The 24147-nt window shown below is 34.8% G+C and overlaps 1 protein-coding gene across 1 annotated transcript in view; it reads left to right on the top strand.

Moving 5' to 3' along the window:
- Positions 1–585: 585 nt before the first annotated feature.
- The window catches only part of LOC128654014 (actin-related protein 2/3 complex subunit 1A-B-like), a 58528-nt gene continuing 34966 nt past the window's right edge, over positions 586–24147 (top strand). Inside the window, exons 1-2 of the mRNA XM_053707661.1 lie at positions 586–728; positions 22280–22358. Of these exons, the coding sequence (XP_053563636.1) occupies positions 22295–22358 (64 nt within the window). The 5' untranslated portion in view covers positions 586–728; positions 22280–22294. The remainder of the gene's footprint in view (positions 729–22279; positions 22359–24147) is intronic.

Consider the following 24147-nt stretch of genomic DNA (forward strand, 5'->3'; position numbering starts at 1 on the left):
TTGCAACAACTCTGCAGAGAATTCCAAAGGTTAAAGGGACATGAAACCCCAAAATAATTTTCTTTCATGATTCAGATACATTATACATTTTTAAACAACTTTCTATTTTACGTCTGTTTTCAATTTTGCTTCATTCTCTTGGTATCTTTTATTGAAGAAGCAACATTGCCCTCCTGGGAGCTAGCTAAAAAAAAATCTAAGCCAATGAAAATGGGCATACAACTTTAGCCACCAATCAGCAGCTAGCTCCAAGCTCCTCCGTTTATCTAGATATGCTTTTAAACCCAGGATTTAAATAAAATGAAGAAAATTTGATAATTGAAGTAAACTGGAAAGTTGTTTAAAATAGTATGTTTTATCTGAATCATGAAAGAAAAAAATTGGGGTTTCATGTCCCTTTAAACTGTCTTAAAGTGACATATCTCTGTATGTTAAAAACATATCTTGTTTCATGATATATTCCCAACTAAAAAAAAAAAGTTGGGAACAATTTCCTTTCTAGCTTTTACATATTGTGGGAATTTGTGTTTTAAAAATGGCTCTGTCTAAATTGCTCCTCCTTAACATACTTGTGTTCAGGTAAATGCCTTAAAGGAATGCTTCTGTAATCTCTTAACATCCCCTCCCAGAAATACAAGTTTAAAACAGTGTGTTAGATCTTACCTGGCTGCTCCTGAGATAAGCAGAGAAATAACTGAGGGAATACAGATTATCATATCTTTAATAAGGTAAGTGACATTCAATAGGCCACCTTGTCTTTATTTTGCTCAGATACAGTAATATATCCTGCAGACCATTAAACAATATAGAAAATGAATGTCTTTGTTAAAAATATGCTCCTTATATGAAGGGCTGTCAGTCAAAGAAAAACAGTGTTTTAGTAAGCAGAGCAAAATTTCATCATCCACTTAAAAATTAGATTAAATTATTTAATAGCCCTCTTGCTGCTCTGACAAAATCTGAGGAAATTCTTAAAAGAGTTTAGGTTAAGTCACATTACATTCTGAATAATTTTATCCACCCCAGCAAACCAATTCTATGTGTATATATATATATATATATATATATATATATATATATATATATATATACATATATATATATATATATATATATATATATACATATATGTGTGTGTGTGTGTTAAATGCTGTTAACCTCACTTCTACTGTATTTTATTAATGCAAGATTATTTTTTATTTATTTTGTGGTAATTTATAGCCAATTATGTGAAGAATGTGCTTCAGAAATGTAATTAATTGTTATTAAATGTATATGACTATAAAACAGAGGAAAAAGGATCCATTTTCATATGAAAAATAAATAAAATAAAATTAACAATTACTAGGTGCTCCCAAATTCCCTTTAATGTACACATACATTATATTTGCCTTTAGGGTTTAGCAGTTCTGTTTATATTTCAAAAAGGAATTACAAGATTAGATTTATCAAAGTATTAAATAATAAATCACAAAAAGTTTAATCGATTATGGGATGAAATTATACATAATCTTTTTTTTTAATGAGTCTTTTCAATTTCCATTGTATTACACTAAGAAACAAAGAGGCAGAAATAATATCAAACATACAGATCTGTGGCATTTCTCACATTTTTTGTCTTTATAAGTAAATGAAACGCAAGTCCTAACAGATCCAAACTATTTTGCATGTCTCAGCATATGACACACTGAGGCCATCAGCTACACTTATTTATGCAAAAAGTAAATACTCTAATTCAATGTATGCATTACTATCCTTAGCCTGCTATGACCAAATTTACATTGCAAGTGGTATTAATTTTTATACAGCTGATAACCATCAAAATGGCTGCCATAAAAAGGCACTCAGTCCAGCTGTTTACCAAACTGACAGATTTTCCTTTTTGCTTTGGACAGAGAATGTCAGCAGACAGCAGAAGGTTGTTTTCATCTCCCATTGAAGTTATTGGGAGCTGGAAAATAGTAATTTGCACACAGTTTATGTTAATAGATTTCGGCTTGTTGTATATGTTGTTATAGACTAAATTTTATATGCCAGTTCCCTTGAATTAAAGGAGCAAAATGTCCTTTACAACTGGTTTTTCAAAATGTGAATGCATTTAAAACATACAAAAGACACAGATATTCTATAAAACCATATGTATAATTAAGAATGACATTTTACGTATAGAAGGTACCTATGAATATGAATATTTACTGCATTAAAGGGACATGAAACCCAAAAAAAATCTTTTGTGATTTAGAAAAAACCTGCAATTTAAAAAAAAACTTTCTAATTTACTTCTGTTATCTAATTTGCTTAATTCTCTTGATATACTTTGCTGAAAAGCATGTCTAGATAGGCCCAGTAGCTGCTAATTGGTGGCTGCACATAGATGCCTCATGCTCACCCATGTGCATCGCTATTTCTTTAACAAAGGATATCTAAAGAATGAAGCAAATTAGATAATAAAAGTAAATTGGAATGTTGTTTAAAATTGTATTCTCTACCTGAATCATGAAATAAAAATGTTGAGTTTAGTGTCGCTTTAAATACTTTACTATTATATATTAAAGGAACAGTAAACAAAAAAACGTTATAATAAAACTTAATAATTAAAATAACATATTCCAAACTTACAATCATTCATAATTATTTTCATCAAATTACAGCCCCTACACAACCTCTGTGAATCGGTCGCACTATTGCTTTATTATAGAAGTGCGACACTGAACTTCACGCACTCTTGATGATCTGAATCATGCATTTGTTCTAGTTTAGCTCTAGCTGAAAATTCAGTTTCGACATAGCAGACCATCTATTTAGTTGCATGTGCAAGCACTCCTTCAAACAGTATTGAAACCACTTCAAAATATAATTGGTTATATATTACTCTACATTGCATTATCATTATTTTAAAAAATATTTGTAAGCCTTATTGTAAAACCATTAAAGGTATTTAAACATACAGTATATATATATATATATATATATATATATATATATATATATATATACATACATACATCGTCATATTTTAGCAGCCATATTAAAGATCCATGAGGTGTATATTTTATACTAATATAATATTTATTATGGCTGAGCACATCACGATTTACAGGTCAGATAGGTGTCACAGAGGAGGGTTATGATCACGTGCGCATTCATTCTGTCTTGGATCAGACAGCCAGAACGCTCCCATAAAGGAAAACGGGCGTGACACAGTTCATGTAGGCTGGAGTGAGTTAGTATTGAAAATGCCAAGGCTAGGGGGGCTGGCTGTAAAAAAATGATTGACAGGTCTAATAACGTAATACTATATTAAAAATAAAGCGTTTGCTTGTGTTGTGAAATAAAAAGTTATATTCAGTATACATTTTACATTAGTATAACAAGTTTATATGTCACTGTTTTCATAAATGTTTACCGGCACTTTAAAAGTTATAAATAATTATATAGGCGTCTCACATAGATTTAAATCAATTTGTTCATTAGATATTTGAAGAGCAGGCTTAGTCAATGGCAAGTGAGGGTTACAAAAGCATAACCAGTCTTTTAGACATCTTGCTAGCAAAAATTGCTGGACATTAAATTGACAGTCTACTCCAGAATGTTTTTTTTTGTTTAAAGAGATAGATATTCCCTTTATTATCCCTTCCCCAGTTTTGCATAACCAACACGGTTATATTAATACACTTTTACCTCTGTCGTTAAATTGTATCAACAGCCTTTGTAGACCGTCCCCTTATTTCAGTTCTTTTGACAGACTTGCATTTTAGAAAATCAGTGCTGACTCATAAATAACTCCACGGGACAAGCATGAACTAGCACTGTCTAGCTGCGAAAAACTGTCAAAATGCACTATAATAATAGTACATGAGCCTTGATAGGTTTAGCTTTCAACAAAGAATACCCAAAGAACAAAACACATTTGATGATAAAAGAAAATTGGAAAGTTGTTTAAAATTATACATGCCCTATTTGAATCACAAAAGTTTAATTTTGACTAGACTGTCCTTTTATGCGCAACTCCATTTTTCAATTAACAACTTACAACATTTTTCATGCAGTTGCAAAACAATGAGAAAGTGAGAAAACTGTTTAAAAATTGGAAATGGATAACACTTTACAAAACCAGATGATTTAACATTTTGCATTTGAACATTTACACCACTAATGTAAACTCGCCCTATGTGCATTAAAGGAACATGAAACACAAAACTTTTCTTTCAAAATTCAGATAGAGCATTCAATTAAAAAAGTAAAAATAAACAAATAAAATGTAACACTTTTATCATATTTCCTTTAGTGAAAAGTAGCTACGTAGACTCATGAGTAGGGATGGGCGAATGTTTTACAACATTCGAAAAATGAAACGGATTTTAAAACATTCGTTCATTTGTTTCAAATTTCTAATGTTTGCATAACATTCTAACATTTGTTAAATGTAATAGTAGTTCTAACGCTATCTTTAAATGTTAAATTCCATTTGAATTTTTTTAATTTGAATATTGCATAATTCAAATTGAATTATGTAATATTCAAATTATAAAAATTCAAAACAATAAATTTTCTAAGTATTTCTAATGCTATCTTTAAATGTAATATTCAAATTATGCAATATTAAAAATAGAAAAATTTGAATCTGTATATTTGTATCATTGTATTATGTATCAATTTACTAAATTCCCTACCATATGAACTATTGAAATTCTGAATAGTAATTGTTAAATCGAATGTTACATTCAAAATTTCTAATGTAGATATTCAATCTAATTATGAACACTTGAAAACAAAAGTAACTTTCGAAAACTGGAAATAACATTCAAATACCAAATTTTAGTGGATCAACATTCAATTGTTCAAAATGAATGTTCACAGGACTATTCGTTCTACCAAGTGAATTACACTTTCACCACATTCGCCCACCCTTACTTAACAATCATGTTCTGACTGGGAACTGAAATGCATGCAGCTTCCAAGCGGGACTTTACCTGTGTGTTTAACACCTTTGCAGGGGCAACACACCTAATAAGTTTTGACCAGAAAGGCATATATATCATGCTCTATCAATTAAGAGCATTTCATATTTGCATTAGAATGTAATTTTTAAATGTAGTATATGCTGTATAAAAAAAAAGAATTATTCATAGACAAAATAACTGGTTATTAATTAAAATTTAGGATAAATAAATTGTTTAAATTGCAAAACTATTTATATATTATCAGATCCACTGTAGCTGATGAATTGCAGATTCAATATAATACTCAGCTTTTCTAGACTAAGTTGCATTAATAAAACAGTCTGTTTAATTGTTGTAATAAAGCATTGTAATATGTATTATTCATCATTTTAAAATTATTTAACCTTTTATTTATTTTTATTTTGTTTGTGCAGGGTCGATTATTTCCTGTCACAGCCCCATAAGGGGGCTGTGGTCTCAACAGGAAAGCATATATATCTTGGTGTCATAAATCTTCTATAGAAACTTAAAGGGACAGTCTAGTCAAAATTAAACTTTCATAATTCAGATAGTACATGTAATTTTAATCAACTTTCCAATTTACTTTTATCATCAAATTTACTTTTTTCTCTTGGTATTCTTAGTTTAAACTAAACCTAGGTAGGCTCATATGCTAATTTCTAAGCCTTTGAGGGCTGCCTCTTATCACATGCTTTTTAAATTTCTTTTCAACACAAAGAGACTGAAAGTACACGTGGGCCATATAAATAACACTGTGTTCAGGCACAGAAAGTTATTTAAGATTTAGCACAACACAATGCTAAATGCAAGACAATAGATAATAAATAGTCACAGTCATGTGATCAGGGGGCTGGAAGAAGATTTTTAGATACAAGGTAATCACAGAGGTAAAAAGTATAATTAATATAACAGTGTTTTCCGTGCAAAACTGGGGAATGGGTAATAAAGGGATTATCTATCTTTTAAAACAATAACAATTCTATTGTAGGCTGTCCCTTTAAAGGGACATTAAACACTTATTAAATGCTAGATAGAATGATGCATTCAAAGAAAAGATTATTCTGAGAATAACATGTAGATTAATTTTTTTACAGTTTCATTAGCTGTTTAAATATTGACAAAATAAGTGTAAAGTTTTAGTATCTATAAAACAATGGGAGCTGCCATGTTGTAATTTAGGTTACCTTCTCTGCTGTGGCCAATTAGGGTCACTAGAGTGTACAGCCAATGGCTATGTGGAATATAACAGTGTTCTGCACTTTCATTTCAAACAGGAACTGAAAAGCTCACAATTTCAGAATGGAATTACAGGAAAGGGGTACAAAATAAATACTAAAAGTATGCTGCAGACTTTAAAAAAAAAATATGATTTATCATTTTATATTACCATTTCAACACGTTTAACCCCTTAACAACCAAGGACGTACAGGGTACGTTCTACAAAAACTGTCACTTAATGACCAAGGACGTACCCCTTTCAGGGTATTGCAGCGATGCCTCGATATTGAGGCATCGTGCAACACCCTTTTTTTTAACAACCAATGCAGAGAGAGCCACTCACTGCATCGACCAGTGATGGTGCCGATCATTGGTGGGTGGGAGCCATTGCAGGGAGGCGGGTGGGCGGCCCATCGCCGGAGGATATTCGTAGAGGGGGCGGGATCGCAAGTGGGGGAGCCGGGAGTGCGCACGGGCGCGGGCGCGGGAGCGCGCATGGGGGCAGGTGTAACCACTACACTATGGAACCTGCAAAGTAAAGGAAAGGAGGGGGGGATAATTGTTATCCAAGGGATCTGGGAAGGGGAGAGGGATAGGTTATTGAGGGGAGGCAGCTGCACTACAGAATTTTGTATTTTTTTTTACAAGAAAAAGCTAATTGTTTGGCAAACTGGATACTGGCAGACAACTGCCAGTACCCAAGATATATAATAGGTAGAGGAGGGGAGGGTTAGAGAGCTGTTTGGGGGGGATCAGGGAGGTTGGGAGCTAAAGGGGGATCCTATACTGCAGAATATATATATATTTTTTAAATAAATAAATAAAAAATAAAAAATAAAATAAAAAGTCTTTTATTTTAGTACTGGCAGACTTTCTGCCAGTACTTAAGATGGCGGGGACAATTTGCCGAAGGAGGGAGGGAAGAGAGCTGTTTGAGAGGGGTCAGGGAGAGATCAAGGGGCGGGATATGTCAGGTGGGATGCTAATCTCTACACTAAAGCTAAAATTAACCCTACAGGCTACCTAATTAACCCCTTCACTAATTACCAAAAAGCAATGCCAAAGCCATATACACTGTGTGCAGAATTATTAGGCAAATTAGTATTTTGACCACATCATCCTCTTTATGCATGTTGTCTTACTCCAAGCTGTATAGGCTCGAAAGCCTGCTACCAATTAAGCATATTAGGTGATGTGAATCTCTGTAATGAGAAGGGGTGTGGTCTAATGACATCAACACCCTATATCAGGTGTGCATAATTATTAGGCAACTTCCTTTCCTTTGGCAAAATGTGTCAAAAGAAGGACTTGACAGGCTCAGAAAAGTCAAAAATAGTGAGATATCTTGCAGAGGGATGCAGCACTCTTAAAATTGCAAAGCTTCTGAAGCGTGATCATCGAACAATCAAGCGTTTCATTCAAAATAGTCAACAGGGTCGCAAGAAGCGTGTGGAAAAACCAAGGCGCAAAATAACTGCCCATGAACTGAGAAAAGTCAAGCGTGCAGCTGCCAAGATGCCACTTGCCACCAGTTTGGCCATATTTCAGAGCTGCAACATCACTGGAGTGCCCAAAAGCACAAGGTGTGCAATACTCAGAGACATGACCAAGGTAAGAAAGGCTGAAAGACGACCACCACTGAACAAGACACACAAGCTGAAACGTCAAGACTGGGCCAAGAAATATCTCAAGACTGATTTTTCTAAGGTTTTATGGACTGATGAAATGAGAGTGAGTCTTGATGGGCCAGATGGATGGGCCCGTGGCTGGATTGGTAAAGGGCAGAGAGCTCCAGTCCGACTCAGACGCCAGCAAGGTGGAGGTGGAGTACTGGTTTGGGCTGGTATCATCAAAGATGAGCTTGTGGGGCCTTTTCGGGTTGAGGATGGAGTCAAGCTCAACTCCCAGTCCTACTGCCAGTTTCTGGAAGACACCTTCTTCAAGCAGTGGTACAGGAAGAAGTCTGCATCCTTCAAGAAAAACATGATTTTCATGCAGGACAATGCTCCATCACACGAGTCCAAGTACTCCACAGCGTGGATGGCAAGAAAGGGTATAAAAGAAGAAAATCTAATGACATGGCCTCCTTGTTCACCTGATCTGAACCCCATTGAGAACCTGTGGTCCATCATCAAATGTGAGATTTACAAGGAGGGAAAACAGTACACCTCTCTGAACAGTGTCTGGGAGGCTGTGGTTGCTGCTGCACGCAATGTTGATGGTGAACAGATCAAAACACTGACAGAATCCATGGATGGCAGGCTTTTGAGTGTCCTTGCAAAGAAAGGTGGCTATATTGTCACTGATTTGTTTTTGTTTTGTTTTTGAATGTCAGAAATGTATATTTGTGAATGTTGAGATGTTATATTGGTTTCACTGGTAAAAATAAATAATTGAAATGGGTATATATTTGTTTTTTGTTAAGTTGCCTAATAATTATGCACAGTAATAGTCACCTGCACACACAGATATCCCCCTAAAATAGCTATAACTAAAAACAAACTAAAAACTACTTCCAAAACTATTCAGCTTTGATATTAATGAGTTTTTTGGGTTCATTGAGAACATGGTTGTTGTTCAATAATAAAATTAATCCTCAAAAATACAACTTGCCTAATAATTCTGCACTCCCTGTATGTCTGCTATTTCTGAACAAAGGGAATCCCAGAGAAGCATTTACAACCATTTGTGCCATAATTGCACAAGCTGTTTGTAAATAATTTCAGTGAGAAACCTAAAGTTTGTGAAAAAGTGAACAATTTTTTTTATTTGATCGCATATGGCAGTGAAATGGTGGCATGAAATATATCTATGCCTAGATCAATACCTTGGGTTGTCTACTAAAAAAATATATACATGTCAAGGGATATTCAGGGATTCCTGACAGAAATCAGTGTTACAATGTAACTATCGCTAATTTTGAGAAAAAAAAATGGTTCGGAAATAGCAAAGTGCTACTTGTATTTATTGCGATATAACTTGAAAAAAAAGCAAAGAACATGTAAACATTGGGTATTTCTAAACTCAGGACAAAATTTTGAAACTATTTAGCATGGGTGTTTTTTGGTGGTTGTAGAAGTGTAACAGATTTTGGGGTCATTTTTTTCATCATATTTTATATTTTTTTTATAGTAAATTATAAGATATGATAAAAATAATGGTATCTTTAGAAAGTCCATTTAATGGCAAGTAAAAACGGTATATAATATGTGTGGGTACAGAAAATGAGTAAGAGGAAAATTACAGCTAAACACAAACACAACAGAAATGTAAAAATAGCCCTGGTCCCAAACAGTAAGACAATTGAAAAGTGCTGTGGTCACTAAGGGGTTAATGTTGCTTTAAGGATGGCTTTCTCTAGCATTCACTAAACGGTAACAGGAAATCTATGTCTTCCCATGCTCAGTAGAGGACAGAATGCACTATAGGTAATGGCTACAATAATAAGAAAACGTTTTAATTTAGCAACTAGTCAGTTTGTTTGCTATTTCTTTTTATGTTTACTTTGATTTAACATATTTTTTTACTAAGAGAGCACAGTTTCATATTCCTTCATATCCCTCAATTTTGTTAAATATTTTAAATGAAAGGACTATTCATTTGCTCATTGTAAGCTATAGAAAAATATCATATTGTATTATAATATTAAGATAACAGTAACTTCTGCTCTATTACAATTTTCTTTTTCTGTAGTACATATTTTGGAAGAGTTGATTAAGATCTAACATGCTTATTTTTCCATACAAAGCATCCCTAGTCAAAAAGGATGTTCTTCCTGGATTCATTCTGAAGGAATAGATGACTCCAGACTAGTCATCAGAAGCCATCCTGAATTATGCCCACAGGCCGAAATATTTAAATGAGATTTAAATGAGATGACTATAAGAGTCATTCACTGTCTGTTCATGCTTGTGAAATAATCAGTAAGTCATCACCCAGAATCTTTTACTTAAAGGGACAGTTTACTCAAAAAAATTCTCCCTTTTAATTTGTTCCCAATGATCCACTTTACCTGCTGGAGTGTATTAAATTGTTTACAAGTATTTCCATTAACACTATATTGGCATTTGAATTAGTTTATTTAGCCTGTGGTATCCCCACCCATTCTGAAAGTTTGTGGCTTTAAGGCCAAGCTGTGTTAACACAGCCAGTAGAGGAAATTACACTCCCAGTGAGTTATAGAAGAGATATGGTAATACAATGTTCATTTTCCATTGTTCTCTCTAAGTATTGGTGATTGGTTTATGGACAGATATAAGATAAAGAAGTAGGTACATGTACACAATGTGATAAAGTAATGAGATCTGGATTCTACCTACAAGCTCAACCCATTTTATTAGGTTGTGGCTTCAAAACACAAAATATGCTAATTCATATACACAAGTAAACCTTAAAAAGCAAATCTCATACATTTTATACTGTGCAGCTGGTAAAAAAGTAATTGGAAACACATTAAGGGAAAAACAATTTTATAGTATACTGCCCCTTTAAGCTGATGACTTTACTGCCTGATGATGTCTGATGATGTGCAAATGACTTCTAAAGTAGTTTGATGATATTCAAATGACTCCAGGATGGTCTCTAAAGTAATCCTGTTTGTTTTGGGAATGCCGTACTTTCAGGCAATAATGAAAAATATTTTGGCAAACTGGTAAAGTTGTTGAAATTTGATGAAGAGACAAACTTGGCAATGCACAATATAAAGACAGATAATGTTAAAACATATATCAAGCATATGAAAGAGCAGCACGTGTTAAAATATTTTAATATGTTGGTTGGTTTATGTTATCAAATTTTCTTTTTTTCTCTTGGTATGCTTTATTGAAGAACCCCAACATCTACAAATGGCGTGTACTAATCTTTTTTAAGGTAATGTTTGATTCCAAGTCACAGTCGCACTGTTGTGATTGTCACTAACAGTACTTATGTCTTAAAGGGAGAGGAAAAAAAAATATTTCATGATTTGGATAGAACATACAATTTTAAACAACTTTCCAATTTGCTTCATTCTCTTGTTATCCTTTGCTGAAGGAGCCATAATGCACTACTGGCAGCTAGCTGAGCACATTTAGTTAACCAATTACAAGAGACAAATGTGTGCAGACACCAATCAGCAGTTAGCTCCCACTAGTGTAGGACATGTACATATTCTTTTTCAACAAGGGATATCAAGAGAAGGATGTACATTTGAAAATAAGAAGTGAATTTAAGTGTCTTAAAATATGCTGTATCTGAATCATGCACGTTTAATTTTGACTTTCATATCCCTTTAATAACTAGCCTTTAAATTGGGTTTGAGTTTATTGCAATCCGATTCCATCCTCACCACTGCTAAACCATCTGAATGCCATAGTTAGTTTTTTCTTTTTTTTTAAAAAAAAAGCATAGTTTCCAGGCATGATCTGAAAACAAGACCAAGACTATAAGAAGAACTTATGATATCTTCTTATACTGGATTTTAACAGTAGCCGCTCACTCGCAACACAGTATCTGCATAGAATATGTTCAAATTAGATTGTGCTTTCATGACAGGGTTTTATAGGAAAGATGCATTTATGCACGTTCATGAAAGTGTGTTTTACAGCAATTGCGCCTACATTATTGAACTCACGTTTATAAAGGCTTGATCTAATTGACACATACACAAACATACTACATCAGTTGTAAATATATTTGTAAGTTTGGGTCATTTGTGTATACTTGTGTATACGCTCTAATACATTACCATTACAGGGACATAAAACAAGTTGGGATAGAGACAAAATATAATAATCTGTACTTTAATTACCTGCAAATGTATACTGCAGTGCCTCGCCATTAACCCTTTCTTTTAAGTTCCCAAATTGTACAGCTCTAACTCCCCCACACAATTCCTTTTATGGCTGTGTATCTATATCCACCTTAGCTGTGGTAGAATGCAAGACTGTAACACTCATTATCTGATGGAACTGCCTAGAAGCAAATAAACTGCTGTAAACTCAGTTGAAATACAATGTATGTGTTTCTGATGCTAAACATTGATAAGGGTGGGTGGATCAGTCTCCTCCAGACAGCTTAGCTATGTAACTAATTTTGCTTATTTTTGAAAATGATTTTAAAATACTTTCCAGCAATTTTTAAACATTTTTTTGTATGCAGACTATTTTTACTTAATTAGCCCTTTTAGGATATGCACAGATCTCAACATGTTTTATGGCAATTTAAAGGGACAGTAAACACCTTGTAATTACAAGATATTTCTGTTGTGCTGCTAAAGAATAACATATCAGCCAAATCTTAACGTTTTTAAAACAAATTAACATCCTTTTTACTGTAATTATTTTTCAATATTCAAACTCCACCTACCATTTGTCTTATTTGTAGGAGCCAATCTGGGCTTTAGTCAGCAGACTACAAGGCTAGCCACCGTCTTAAAGTCAGTATAAAATGAATTGTTTGCAGTTGTTTTCTCATAAAGCCAGATAGGAACAGAAATGTAGCATCGCTAGCCATAAGAAGTCAGCAGGTGCATTTCAAAATAAATATTGAAAATATATGCAAAGTTGCTTCATTATGCATATTTAAACATTTTATATAAACAATCTCACCGTGTTTACTGTCCCTTTAACATAAATTACATTTTTAAATTTGGTTTGACATGGTGTTCAAAAGCAACCTCACTATGGCCTAGATTTAGAGTTCGGCGGTAGCCGTCAAAACCAGCGTTAGAGGCTCCTAACGCTGGTTTTGGGCGCCCGCTGGTATTTGGAGTCAGTGATTAAAGGGTCTAACGCTCACTTTTCAGCCGCGACTTTTCCATACCGCAGATCCCCCTACGCCATTTGCGTAGCCTATCTTTTCAATGGGATCTTTCTAACGCTGGTATTTAGAGTCGTTTCTGCAGTGAGCGTTAGAGCTCTAACGACAAGATTCCAGCCGCCTGAAAATAGCAGGAGTTAAGAGCTTTCTGGCTAACGCCGGTTTATAAAGCTCTTAACTACTGTACCCTAAAGTACACTAACACCCATAAACTACCTATGTACCCCTAAACCGAGGTCCCCCCACATCGCCGACACTCGATTAAAATTTTTAACCCCTAATCTGCCGACCGCCACCTACGTTATACTTATGTACCCCTAATCTGCTGCCCCTAACACCGCCGACCCCTGTATTATATCTATTAACCCCTAACTTGCCCCCCACAACGTCGCCGCAAGCTACTTAAAATAATTAACCCCTAATCTTCCGACCGCAAATCGCCGCCACCTACGTTATCCCTATGTACCCCTAATCTGCTACCCCTAACATCGCCGACCCCTATATTATATTTATTAACCCCTAATCTGCCCCCCACAACGTCGCCGACACCTACCTACACTTATTAACCCCTAATCTGCCGAGCGGACCTGAGCGCTACTATAATAAAGTTATTAACCCCTAATCCGCCTCACTAACCCTATCATAAATAGTATTAACCCCTAATCTGCCCTCCCTAACATCGCCGACACCTACCTTCAATTATTAACCCCTAATCTGCCGACCGGAGCTCACCGCTATTCTAATAAATGTATTAACCCCTAAAGCTAAGTCTAACCCTAACACTAACACCCCCCTAAGTTAAATATAATTTTTATCTAACGAAATAAATTAACTCTTATTAAATAAATAATTCCTATTTAAAGCTAAATACTTACCTGTAAAATACATCCTAATATAGCTACAATATAAATTATAATTATATTATAGCTATTTTAGGATTAATATTTATTTTACAGGCAACTTTGTAATTATTTTAACCAGGTACAATAGCTATTAAATAGTTAAGAACTATTTAATAGTTACCTAGTTAAAATAATTACAAATTTACCTGTAAAATAAATCCTAACCTAAGATATAATTAAACCTAACACTACCCTATCAATAAAATAATTAAATAAACTACCTACAATTACCTACAATTAACCTAACACTACACTATCAATACATTAATTAAACACAATTGCTACAAATAAATAAAATTAAATAAACTATCTAAAGTACAAAAAATAAAAAAGAACTAAGTTACAGAAAATAATAAAATATTTACAAACATAAGAAAAATATTACAACAATTTTAAACTAATTACACCTACTCTAAGCCCCCTAATAAAATAACAAAGCCCCCCAAAATAAAAAATTCCCTACCCTATTCTAAAATACAAATATTACAAGCTCTTTTACCTTACCAGCCCTGAACAGGGCCCTTTGCGGGGCATGCCCCAAGAATTTCAGCTCTTTTGCCTGTAAAAAAAAACATACTATACCCCCCCCCCAACATTACAACCCACCACCCACATACCCCTAATCTAACCCAAACCCCCCTTAAATAAACCTAACACTACCCCCCTGATGATCTTCCTACCTTGTCTTCACCATGCCAGGTTCACCGATCCGTCCTGGCTCCAAGATCTTCATCCAAGCCAAGCGGGGGCTAGACATCCACTGAAGAAGTCCAGAAGAGGGTCCAAAGTCTTCCTCCTATCCGGCAAGAAGAGGACATCCGGACCGGCAAACATCTTCTCCAAGCGGCATCTTCTATCTTCTTCCATCCGATGACGACCGGCTCCATCTTGAAGACCTCCAGCGCGGATCCATCCTCTTCTTCCGACGACTAGACGACGAATGACGGTTCCTTTAAGGGACGTCATCCAAGATGGCGTCCCTCGAATTCCGATTGGCTGATAGGATTCTATCAGCCAATCGGAATTAAGGTAGGAATTTTCTGATTGGCTGATGGAATCAGCCAATCAGAATCAAGTTCAATCCGATTGGCTGATCCAATCAGCCAATCAGATTGAGCTCGCATTCTATTGGCTGATCGGAACAGCCAATAGAATGCGAGCTCAATCTGATTGGCTGATTGGATCAGCCAATCGGATTGAACTATATTCTGATTGGCTGATTCCATCAGCCAATCAGAAAATTCCTACCTTAATTCCGATTGGCTGATAGAATCCTATCAGCCAATCGGAATTCGAGGGACGCCATCTTGGATGACGTCCCTTAAAGGAACCGTCATTCGTCGTCTAGTCGTCGGAAGAAGAGGATGGATCCGCGCTGGAGGTCTTCAAGATGGAGCCGGTCGTCATCGGATGGAAGAAGATAGAAGATGCCGCTTGGAGAAGATGTTTGCCGGTCCGGATGTCCTCTTCTTGCCGGATAGGAGGAAGACTTTGGACCCTCTTCTGGACTTCTTCAGTGGATGTCTAGCCCCCGCTTGGCTTGGATGAAGATCTTGGAGCCAGGACGGATCGGTGAACCTGGCATGGTGAAGACAAGGTAGGAAGATCATCAGGGGGGTAGTGTTAGGTTTATTTAAGGGGGGTTTGGGTTAGATTAGGGGTATGTGGGTGGTGGGTTGTAATGTTGGGGGGGGGGTATAGTATGTTTTTTTTTACAGGCAAAAGAGCTGAAATTCTTGGGGCATGCCCCGCAAAGGGCCCTGTTCAGGGCTGGTAAGGTAAAAGAGCTTGTAATATTTGTATTTTAGAATAGGGTAGGGAATTTTTTATTTTGGGGGGCTTTGTTATTTTATTAGGGGGCTTAGAGTAGGTGTAATTAGTTTAAAATTGTTGTAATATTTTTCTTATGTTTGTAAATATTTTATTATTTTCTGTAACTTAGTTCTTTTTTATTTTTTGTACTTTAGATAGTTTATTTAATTTTATTTATTTGTAGCAATTGTGTTTAATTAATTTATTGATAGTGTATTGTTAGGTTAATTGTAGGTAATTGTAGGTAGTTTATTTAATTATTTTATTGATAGGGTAGTGTTAGGTTTAATTATATCTTAGGTTAGGATTTATTTTACAGGTAAATTTGTAATTATTTTAACTAGGTAACTATTAAATAGTTCTTAACTATTTAATAGCTATTGTACCTGGTTAAAATAATTACAAAGTTGCCTGTAAAATAAATATTAATCCTAAAATAGGTATAATATAATTATAATTTATATTGTAGCTATATTAGGATTTATTTTACAGGTAAGTATTTAGCTTTAAATAGGAATTATTTATTTAATAAGAGTTAATTTATTTCGTTAGATAAAAATTATATTTAACTTAGGGGGGTGTTAGTGTTAGGGTTAGACTTAGCTTTAGGGGTTAATACATTTATTAGAATAGCGGTGAGCTCCGGTCGGAAGATTAGGGGTTAATAATTGAAGGTAGGTGTCGGCGATGTTAGGGAGGGCAGATTAGGGGTTAATACTATTTATGATAGGGTTAGTGAGGCGGATTAGGGGTTAATAACTTTATTATAGTAGCGCTCAGGTCCGCTCGGCAGATTAGGGGTTAATAAGTGTAGGTAGGTGTCGGCGACGTTGTGGGGGGCAGATTAGGGGTTAATAAATATAACATAGGGGTCGGCGATGTTAGGGCAGCAGATTAGGGGTACATAGGGATAACGTAGGTGGCGGCGGTTTACGGAGCAGCAGATTAGGGGTTAAAAGTGTAATGCAGGGGTCAGCGATAGCGGGGGCGGCAGATTAGGGGTTAATAAGTGTAAGGTTAGGGGTGTTTAGACTCGGGGTACATGTTAGGGTGTTAGGTGCAGACTTAGGAGGTGTTTCCCCATAGGAAACAATGGGGCTGCGTTAGGAGCTGAACGCTGCTTTTTTGCAGGTGTTAGGTTTTTTTTCAGCTCAAACAGCCCCATTGTTTCCTATGGGAGAATCGTGCACGAGCACGTTTTTGATGCCGGCCGCGTCCGTAAGCAACTCTGGTATCGAGAGTTGCATTTGCGGTAAAAATGCTCTACGCTCCTTTTTTGGAGCCTAACGCAGCATTTGTTTGAACTCTCGATACCAGAGTTAAATTTATGGTGCGGCCAGAAAAAAACCCGCGGAGCGTTAACAGCCCTTTTACCGCCGAACTCTAAATCTAGCCGTATGTAAATAAATGCCTAAACCCATGATTATTTTTTAAAAAACAGTTTCATCATGTAGCCATGCAAAACATTAAACGCTAACTAAATGCTAGATAGAATTATTATTATTATTCTTTATTTATTTATAAAGCGCCAACAGATTCCGCAGCGCTGTCCATGGGTAACAAAGGTAAAAGGGACAGTACAATATGAGACACCAGACAAAATTTAACAAACAAATACAGGGGGAATTGGGAGCCCTGTTCCAGTGGGAACTTACAATCTAAATAATATAAAGCATTCAAAAAAAAGATTAGTTTGAGAATAACATGTAGATATATTTTTTAAAGTTTCATTAGCGGTTTAAATACTGAGAAAATAAGTGTAAAGTTTTAGTGTCTATAAAACAATGGGAGCTGTCATGTTGTAACTTAGGTTACCTTCTCTGCTGTGGCCAATTAGAGACAGTTATAAATAGGTCACTACAGTGTGCAGGCAATGAGGCCCATTTATCAAGCTCCGTATGGAGCTTGAGGGCCAGTGTTTCTGGCGAGGCTTCAGACTCGCCAGAAACACAAGTTATGGAGCAGCGGTCTAAAGACCGCTGCTCCATAACCCTGTCCGCCTGCTCTGATGAGGCGGACAGGAATCGCCGGAATTCAATCTGATCGAGTACGATCGGGTTGATTGACACCCCCAGCCGCGAGTCTGCAGGGGGCAGCATTGCACCAGCAGCTCACAAGAACTGCTGGTGCAATGCTGAATACGGAGAGCGTATTGCTCTCCGCATTCAGCGATGTCTGTCGGACCTCATCCGCACTTTCGGATCAGGTCCGACAGACATATGATAATTCGGCCTCAATGGCTGTGTGGAATATAACAGTGTTCTGTACTTCCATTTCTACTAGGAACTGAAAAGCTCGCAATTTCAGAATGGAATTACAGGAAAAGGGGACAAAATAAATAATGAAAGTATATTACAGAGTTGTTTTTATATATACACACTGTAAAAAAAATCCCGTTGTTTTTACAGAAAAAAAACTGGCAGCTGTGGTTGCCAGAATAATTCTGTAAAAATTACATTACAGTTTAAAACTGTAAAGTTATTTATATTTTTAAACTGTACATTTCACAGTTTAAAACTGTAGTAATTTACAAAAAAATACATCTTAATCTGGTAAATCCAACATCTTTTTTCTGTTGTTTCTACAAAAAAATGTCTGCCCTGATTGCCAGAATAATTCTGTAAAAAATACATTAAAAATGTAAACAACTTTACAATTTTAAACTGTACTGTAAACAGACGCCATTCCCTCCCCCTGCATCTCAGTCGCATTACGCGGAATGCAGAAAGTGCACACTGCACGTGCACACAAGCTCCATCAGGGGGGAATCTTCTGATTGCGCTTGCATATCAGGGAGGTGCACATGCATGGTGTGCACTTTATGCATTCCTGAAATGCGTCTGAAAAGCAGGGGGAGAAACCGGTGGCAGGTAAGTATATGCTTAAACATTGTTCTATTTAATTTTTTTCATTTTAATAATCAGATGTCTCATTCAGTTATTAAACTACTGAATGAGACAGTTGTCTCAATAGGTGTTTTTAAGTGATGCATGTCCCTTTAAAGAAAAATAGTGAAAGAAAGGGCAAGAAAGAGGAAAATACTTTTCTCCAAAAGTTGTCAGAGAACAATTAAGAGGTTATAATTTTATGACTAAAAGTTAGAATTTTTAACACTCTTAAAGGGACAGTCTAGGCCAAAATAAACTTTCATGATTCAGATAGAGCATGTAATTTTAAACAATTTTCCAATTTACTTTTATCACCAATTTTGCTTTGTTCTCTTGGTATTCTTAGTTGAAAGCTTAACCTAGGAGGTTCATATGCTAATTTCTTAGACCTTGAAGGCCACCTCTTTTCAGAATGCATTTTAACAGTTTTTCACCACTAGAGGGTGTTAGTTCACATATATCATATAGATAACACTGTGCTTGTGCACATGACGTTATCTGGGAGCAGGCACTGATTGGCTAGACTGCAAGTCTGTCAAAAGAACTGAAATAAAGGGGCAGTTTGCAGAGGCTTAGATACAAGATAATCACAGAGGTTAAAAGTATATTATTATAACTGTGTTGGTTATGCAAAACTGAGGAATGGGTAATAAAGGGATTATCTATCTTTTAAAACAATAAAAATTTCTGGTGTAGACTGTCCCTTTAAAGGATTACTGCATTTCTGTATTAGAATAAATTGAACAAATGTATATTCAAACAAGCTCTTTAAATTGAGGTACAGGAATGCAAATCATGAAATATAAGAGCAATAAACTCTTATTTTGTTTTGTCTAAAACCTTTATTGGTTCTTCAGCTTGAAGAAGTAGGCAGCTAATGAGCTGAAACAAATCTTCAAGCTATGAGTGGGGCACATGTCAAATCTTACTGACTTAAGTCCATATCCACAGTAAAGTAAGGGAGGAACCGCACTCTTCCACTACCCTCCAAGGTGCATCCAAGTCCAGGACTGGCAGGGTCCCCAAATATCAATAGCAAAATAGAAAGATGTAGGTAAGATAGACATACTTATTTGGACAAACATGGAGCAACGTTTCGACTCCCAATGGAAAAAGACTCCATTGAGAGTCAAAACATTGCTGCGTGTTTGTCAAAATAAATCTACCTATCTTACCTACATCGAGTGCCTAGATCATTGTATTTTGCTATTACGTTCATTGTCAGACATCACGCCACTCATGATCTGAAAGTTCCTGAATCAAGGTAAAAACTTTAGGGTTCACATGATGATATGATTTGTTTGTTTTCTCTACTTTTGTGACCTTTTCTGGGTTGATGGAAAAAAAACACCTTGGGAAATAGAAGAAAAACAGGTGACTGTATTAATAATAAAATAGCTTCATTAACAACAACAAAAAAACTTTATATCAATCCTAAAACATTTTTTCAAACTATTATTAATTAAATATTTAAAGTGTTATTTTAATAATAATTAAAATTAATAATTAAATATTATTAACCCTTTTTCTGTAGACGAAATGTGGGGAATGTCGGCGGTTTTCTCTGTTCCGTGCAGACGACGTCCTCCACACTTCGTCCAGTATACTCATCTCATTGTTCTGCTAATCACACCAATATCAGCTGCTTCTTCCACCCTGGAATAGCCGACGGAGTGTCTGGCCAATCCGTGGGAATTCCCAGGGGGTGGACACGTCATGCTGTCGAGTATGTTTCGATCCACACACAATATAAACCATCTTGAAGAATAGCACGATTGACCTAAAAAAAAAGAAAGAAAAAAAATTGTATAAAAACATACATTACAGTAAAACAACAACAACAACAAAAACAACAACATTGTGCAACATGAATCTGTGTCCAAATGGACAGAAAATAGAGAAAGGAAGAAAAATACAAGAGAAAATAAAAAAAAGACCAATGTATGAAATTGGCGCTGATACAGCAAAATGACACATTTAAAATCCGTAACAAAGTCTCTAGCAGTAACAGAGGGTTCATGCACATTGTGAACGCAATAGAAACAAGCTTTAAAAGCTGAATACGTACAAAATGTCCGCTTGCAGCCAGCTCTAACACTTTTGAAAAAACAATGGGGTTCATTCCTATGCACATAACCCCTCAACGTCTCAAGTGTTTTGCTGGGGAAAATAAAAGGTAATCAATTTTAGCAAACTAACAAAATTGCCTGTTTTATAAGTTTTATGTTACATGGATGATCGCAAAATCCACTGCTCCACAAATGCTGAAAGAGTAAAGCAGTAAGCATGAAACCTACCAGACTAATGAATTAACCCTCAGTCAGTCAGCATTATTATTATGTCTACAAAATATGTCCTCACTCCAGTAACTGTGGAACTATACAGCTATAAACAAGGCAGACAGAAATAGTGGTTTTGTCTCTGAAAAGACTGAATGTATTGCTATGATAGCTCTTGTAGAAACTGTAAATACTACAAGAATGGAATTACAATAAGCGCATGTGCAGTATGGTGCAGCAACTTTATGCTACATAAGTCTGACATAAGAAGAAAAAGGCAGGAATTCTGGATAATCAATGTAATTAGAATGTAGGACAGTTTTAGCAAGTAATCTACTGCTTACAGTTATTAGGTTATGCAAACAGCAGGAGCTGAAGAGCTACGAACAAGATGGATGATAAGAAACACTGAGCCCTACAGGAAGCTGATTGTACTTCCTGCTCTGTCACATCTTTTATGGGAGGCTGCATTTATAACAAAAAAACACTACATCTTTTAAATAGTTCATATGTTTTTAAAAGTGACCTACTTCTATTATAGTTTTACTATAGTTTACTGATATATTGTTAGGCCTGCTCAATTCTAAACAGACACGACTGGATTTTGAAACCCTTCATATTAACATCATTTTACTGTACTTTTACACATTCTTATCTGTAAAATATAACATATAAAGTTGTCAAATGTAATACAATTTCTTTCTGTATACATATGAAAATCTGCCTAACAAAAACAATACTGTCAGATTGTAACTGTATTATTGTTGTGCTTTAGGTATTACAGTGTTTTCTCTGTTTAAACTACTGTATTCTGTAAATTCTACAAATCAATATGATTCTTTTAACATATTCTTAATGTAAAATTAACAGTTGTGTTTGGTTTTGGATTTACAAATGTATTTTTTTTTTTGTATTTTCAGAATATTTCTGTAAATTTAACAGTTTTATTGTTTTTCAATTTACCCAATTTTGATGTCATGATTTTACAGCATTTTATAGTTAATTTCACGGACATTTTTTAAAGTGCAGTTTATCATTTTATGTTACCATCTCAAAGTGTTTAATGTCCCTTTAATAACTCAAAGAGTACTAAACCCTTTTTCTTCGTTTTCAGTATTTTGTAATAACTGCAATTTCGAGGTTAACTGCCAACTTTCAGCCACATTTGCTCAGCCATTGAAAAAATAGAATGCTCATTCAAACGTATACGTACTCAAAACATTCTATCATGCATATGGAAAAGCAGCCTTTAAAAACGATGAAAATATTTTTTGCTTGAAAAAAATAAAAATAAACAAAAGTTATTATACATAAACTACACTGCATCAATAATAACATCCACATTCTTCTTTTAAAGTTGTGATGCATGTTAATGAAGCTATTTTGTGTTTCTATTTTTTTTATTTTTTTTAAAATAGATACATTAATCCAAAATGTCACTATATAGTTTTGGATCAGATCCCATTTCTTGCCACGCCTGGAACAAAGATCGATCACGTAAGTAAATAAAATTATAATAAAATTGTAATTATTATTGTCATATGCAGTAGGTTCAGTTGGACTTAAATGACCAGTATTGTGAATTTAAATAACATTTCTTATAGTGTAAGTTTAGATGCTGGCCCATTTTTGGTGAACAACCTGGGTTGTCCTTGCTGATTGGTGGATACATTCATCCAATGAATATTGTTTCTGGCCACTTTGAAATGGCTGAAAAGCTCTGCCCACCAATGACATCACAATTTGGGCTGAATAAAAGGCTCACTAGTCACAAAAGGCTCACTAGTTGGATTCAACAGACTATAACTGATACTCAGCAGAGTGCCTAGGTGCAGCGCAGATCATGATGTCATCAGTGGGTGGAGTTTGGCAACCATTTTAAAGTGGCCAGGAATAATATTCCATTTAAAATAACTGTTTTACCGTGCTTGTTGCATGATATAGAAAGGGATACAGGAGTCTATTTGCAGCTTCATCTAAGGTAAGACTTTAAAATGACTAAGCTGCAGACTGTTCTTTTAATTATTTCTCCCAAAAGGCACCAGTTAGGCACCAAAACGTTATGGGTATTGTTTTTAACCTGATGGAATAAAGGCTAAGTTAACAAACGATGCCAGAGAGTGTGATCTTTACGATTATTTTATATATATATATATGTGTGTGTGTGTGTATATTTGTGTATATATGAATAGATAAATACACATTTAATTATACACACATATATATATATGTGTGTGTGTGTGTGTATTTGTGTATATATGAATAGATAAATACACATTTAATTATACACACATATATATATGTGTGTGTGTGTGTATATTTGTGTATATATGAATAGATAAATACACATTTAATTATACACATATATATATATATATATGTGTGTGTGTGTGTATTTGTGTATATATGAATAGATAAATACACATTTAATTATACACACATATATATATGTGTGTGTGTGTGTATTTGTGTATATATGAATAGATAAATACACATTTAATTATACACACATATATATATATATATATATGTGTGTGTGTGTGTATATTTGTGTATATATGAATAGATAAATACACATTTAATTATACACACATATATATATGTGTGTGTGTGTGTATATTTGTGTATATATGAATAGATAAATACACATTTAATTATACACACACATATATATATATACACTGTATACACCCCGACATACACATATTTAGACATCTTTATATTCATTATAGACTTTTCCATCCAAACACCTTGTGATATACCATATACCTTTGAACCCTTATAAAAAATGTTATTAATATTTATATTCATAATTTTATCAGATAGTGTTTACATGAGAATAACAGTTTATTTTAGTGTTTTTATGTTATGACCTGTATAGTGTATACATGTTTACAATTTTTGTGCGCAAGTTTGTGCGGTCGCGATATTGAGATAACCTATCTGATGTGTTTATATTGCTAAAGATAATGAATATTAAACCCCAATTTTTTCTTTCATGATTCAGACAAAGCAAACAATTTTAATTAACTTTACAATTTACTTCTATTCTAACATTTGCTTCATTCTCTTGATATCATTTTTTAAGGTTAAGCAATGCACTACTGAGAGATAGCTGGACACATCGGGTGAGCCAATGAAAACAGCCATTTGTGTTCAGCCACCAATCAGCAGCTAACTCCCAGTAGTGCATTGCTGCTCCTGAGCCTACCTAGTTACATTTTTTTTAAAGGAAATTAAGAGAACAAAGCAAATTATATAAATTAGAAAATTGTTTAAATTGTAT

This window comes from Bombina bombina, chromosome 1 (assembly GCF_027579735.1).
Source record: "Bombina bombina isolate aBomBom1 chromosome 1, aBomBom1.pri, whole genome shotgun sequence".
In the NCBI taxonomy this organism is placed as follows: domain Eukaryota; kingdom Metazoa; phylum Chordata; class Amphibia; order Anura; family Bombinatoridae; genus Bombina; species Bombina bombina.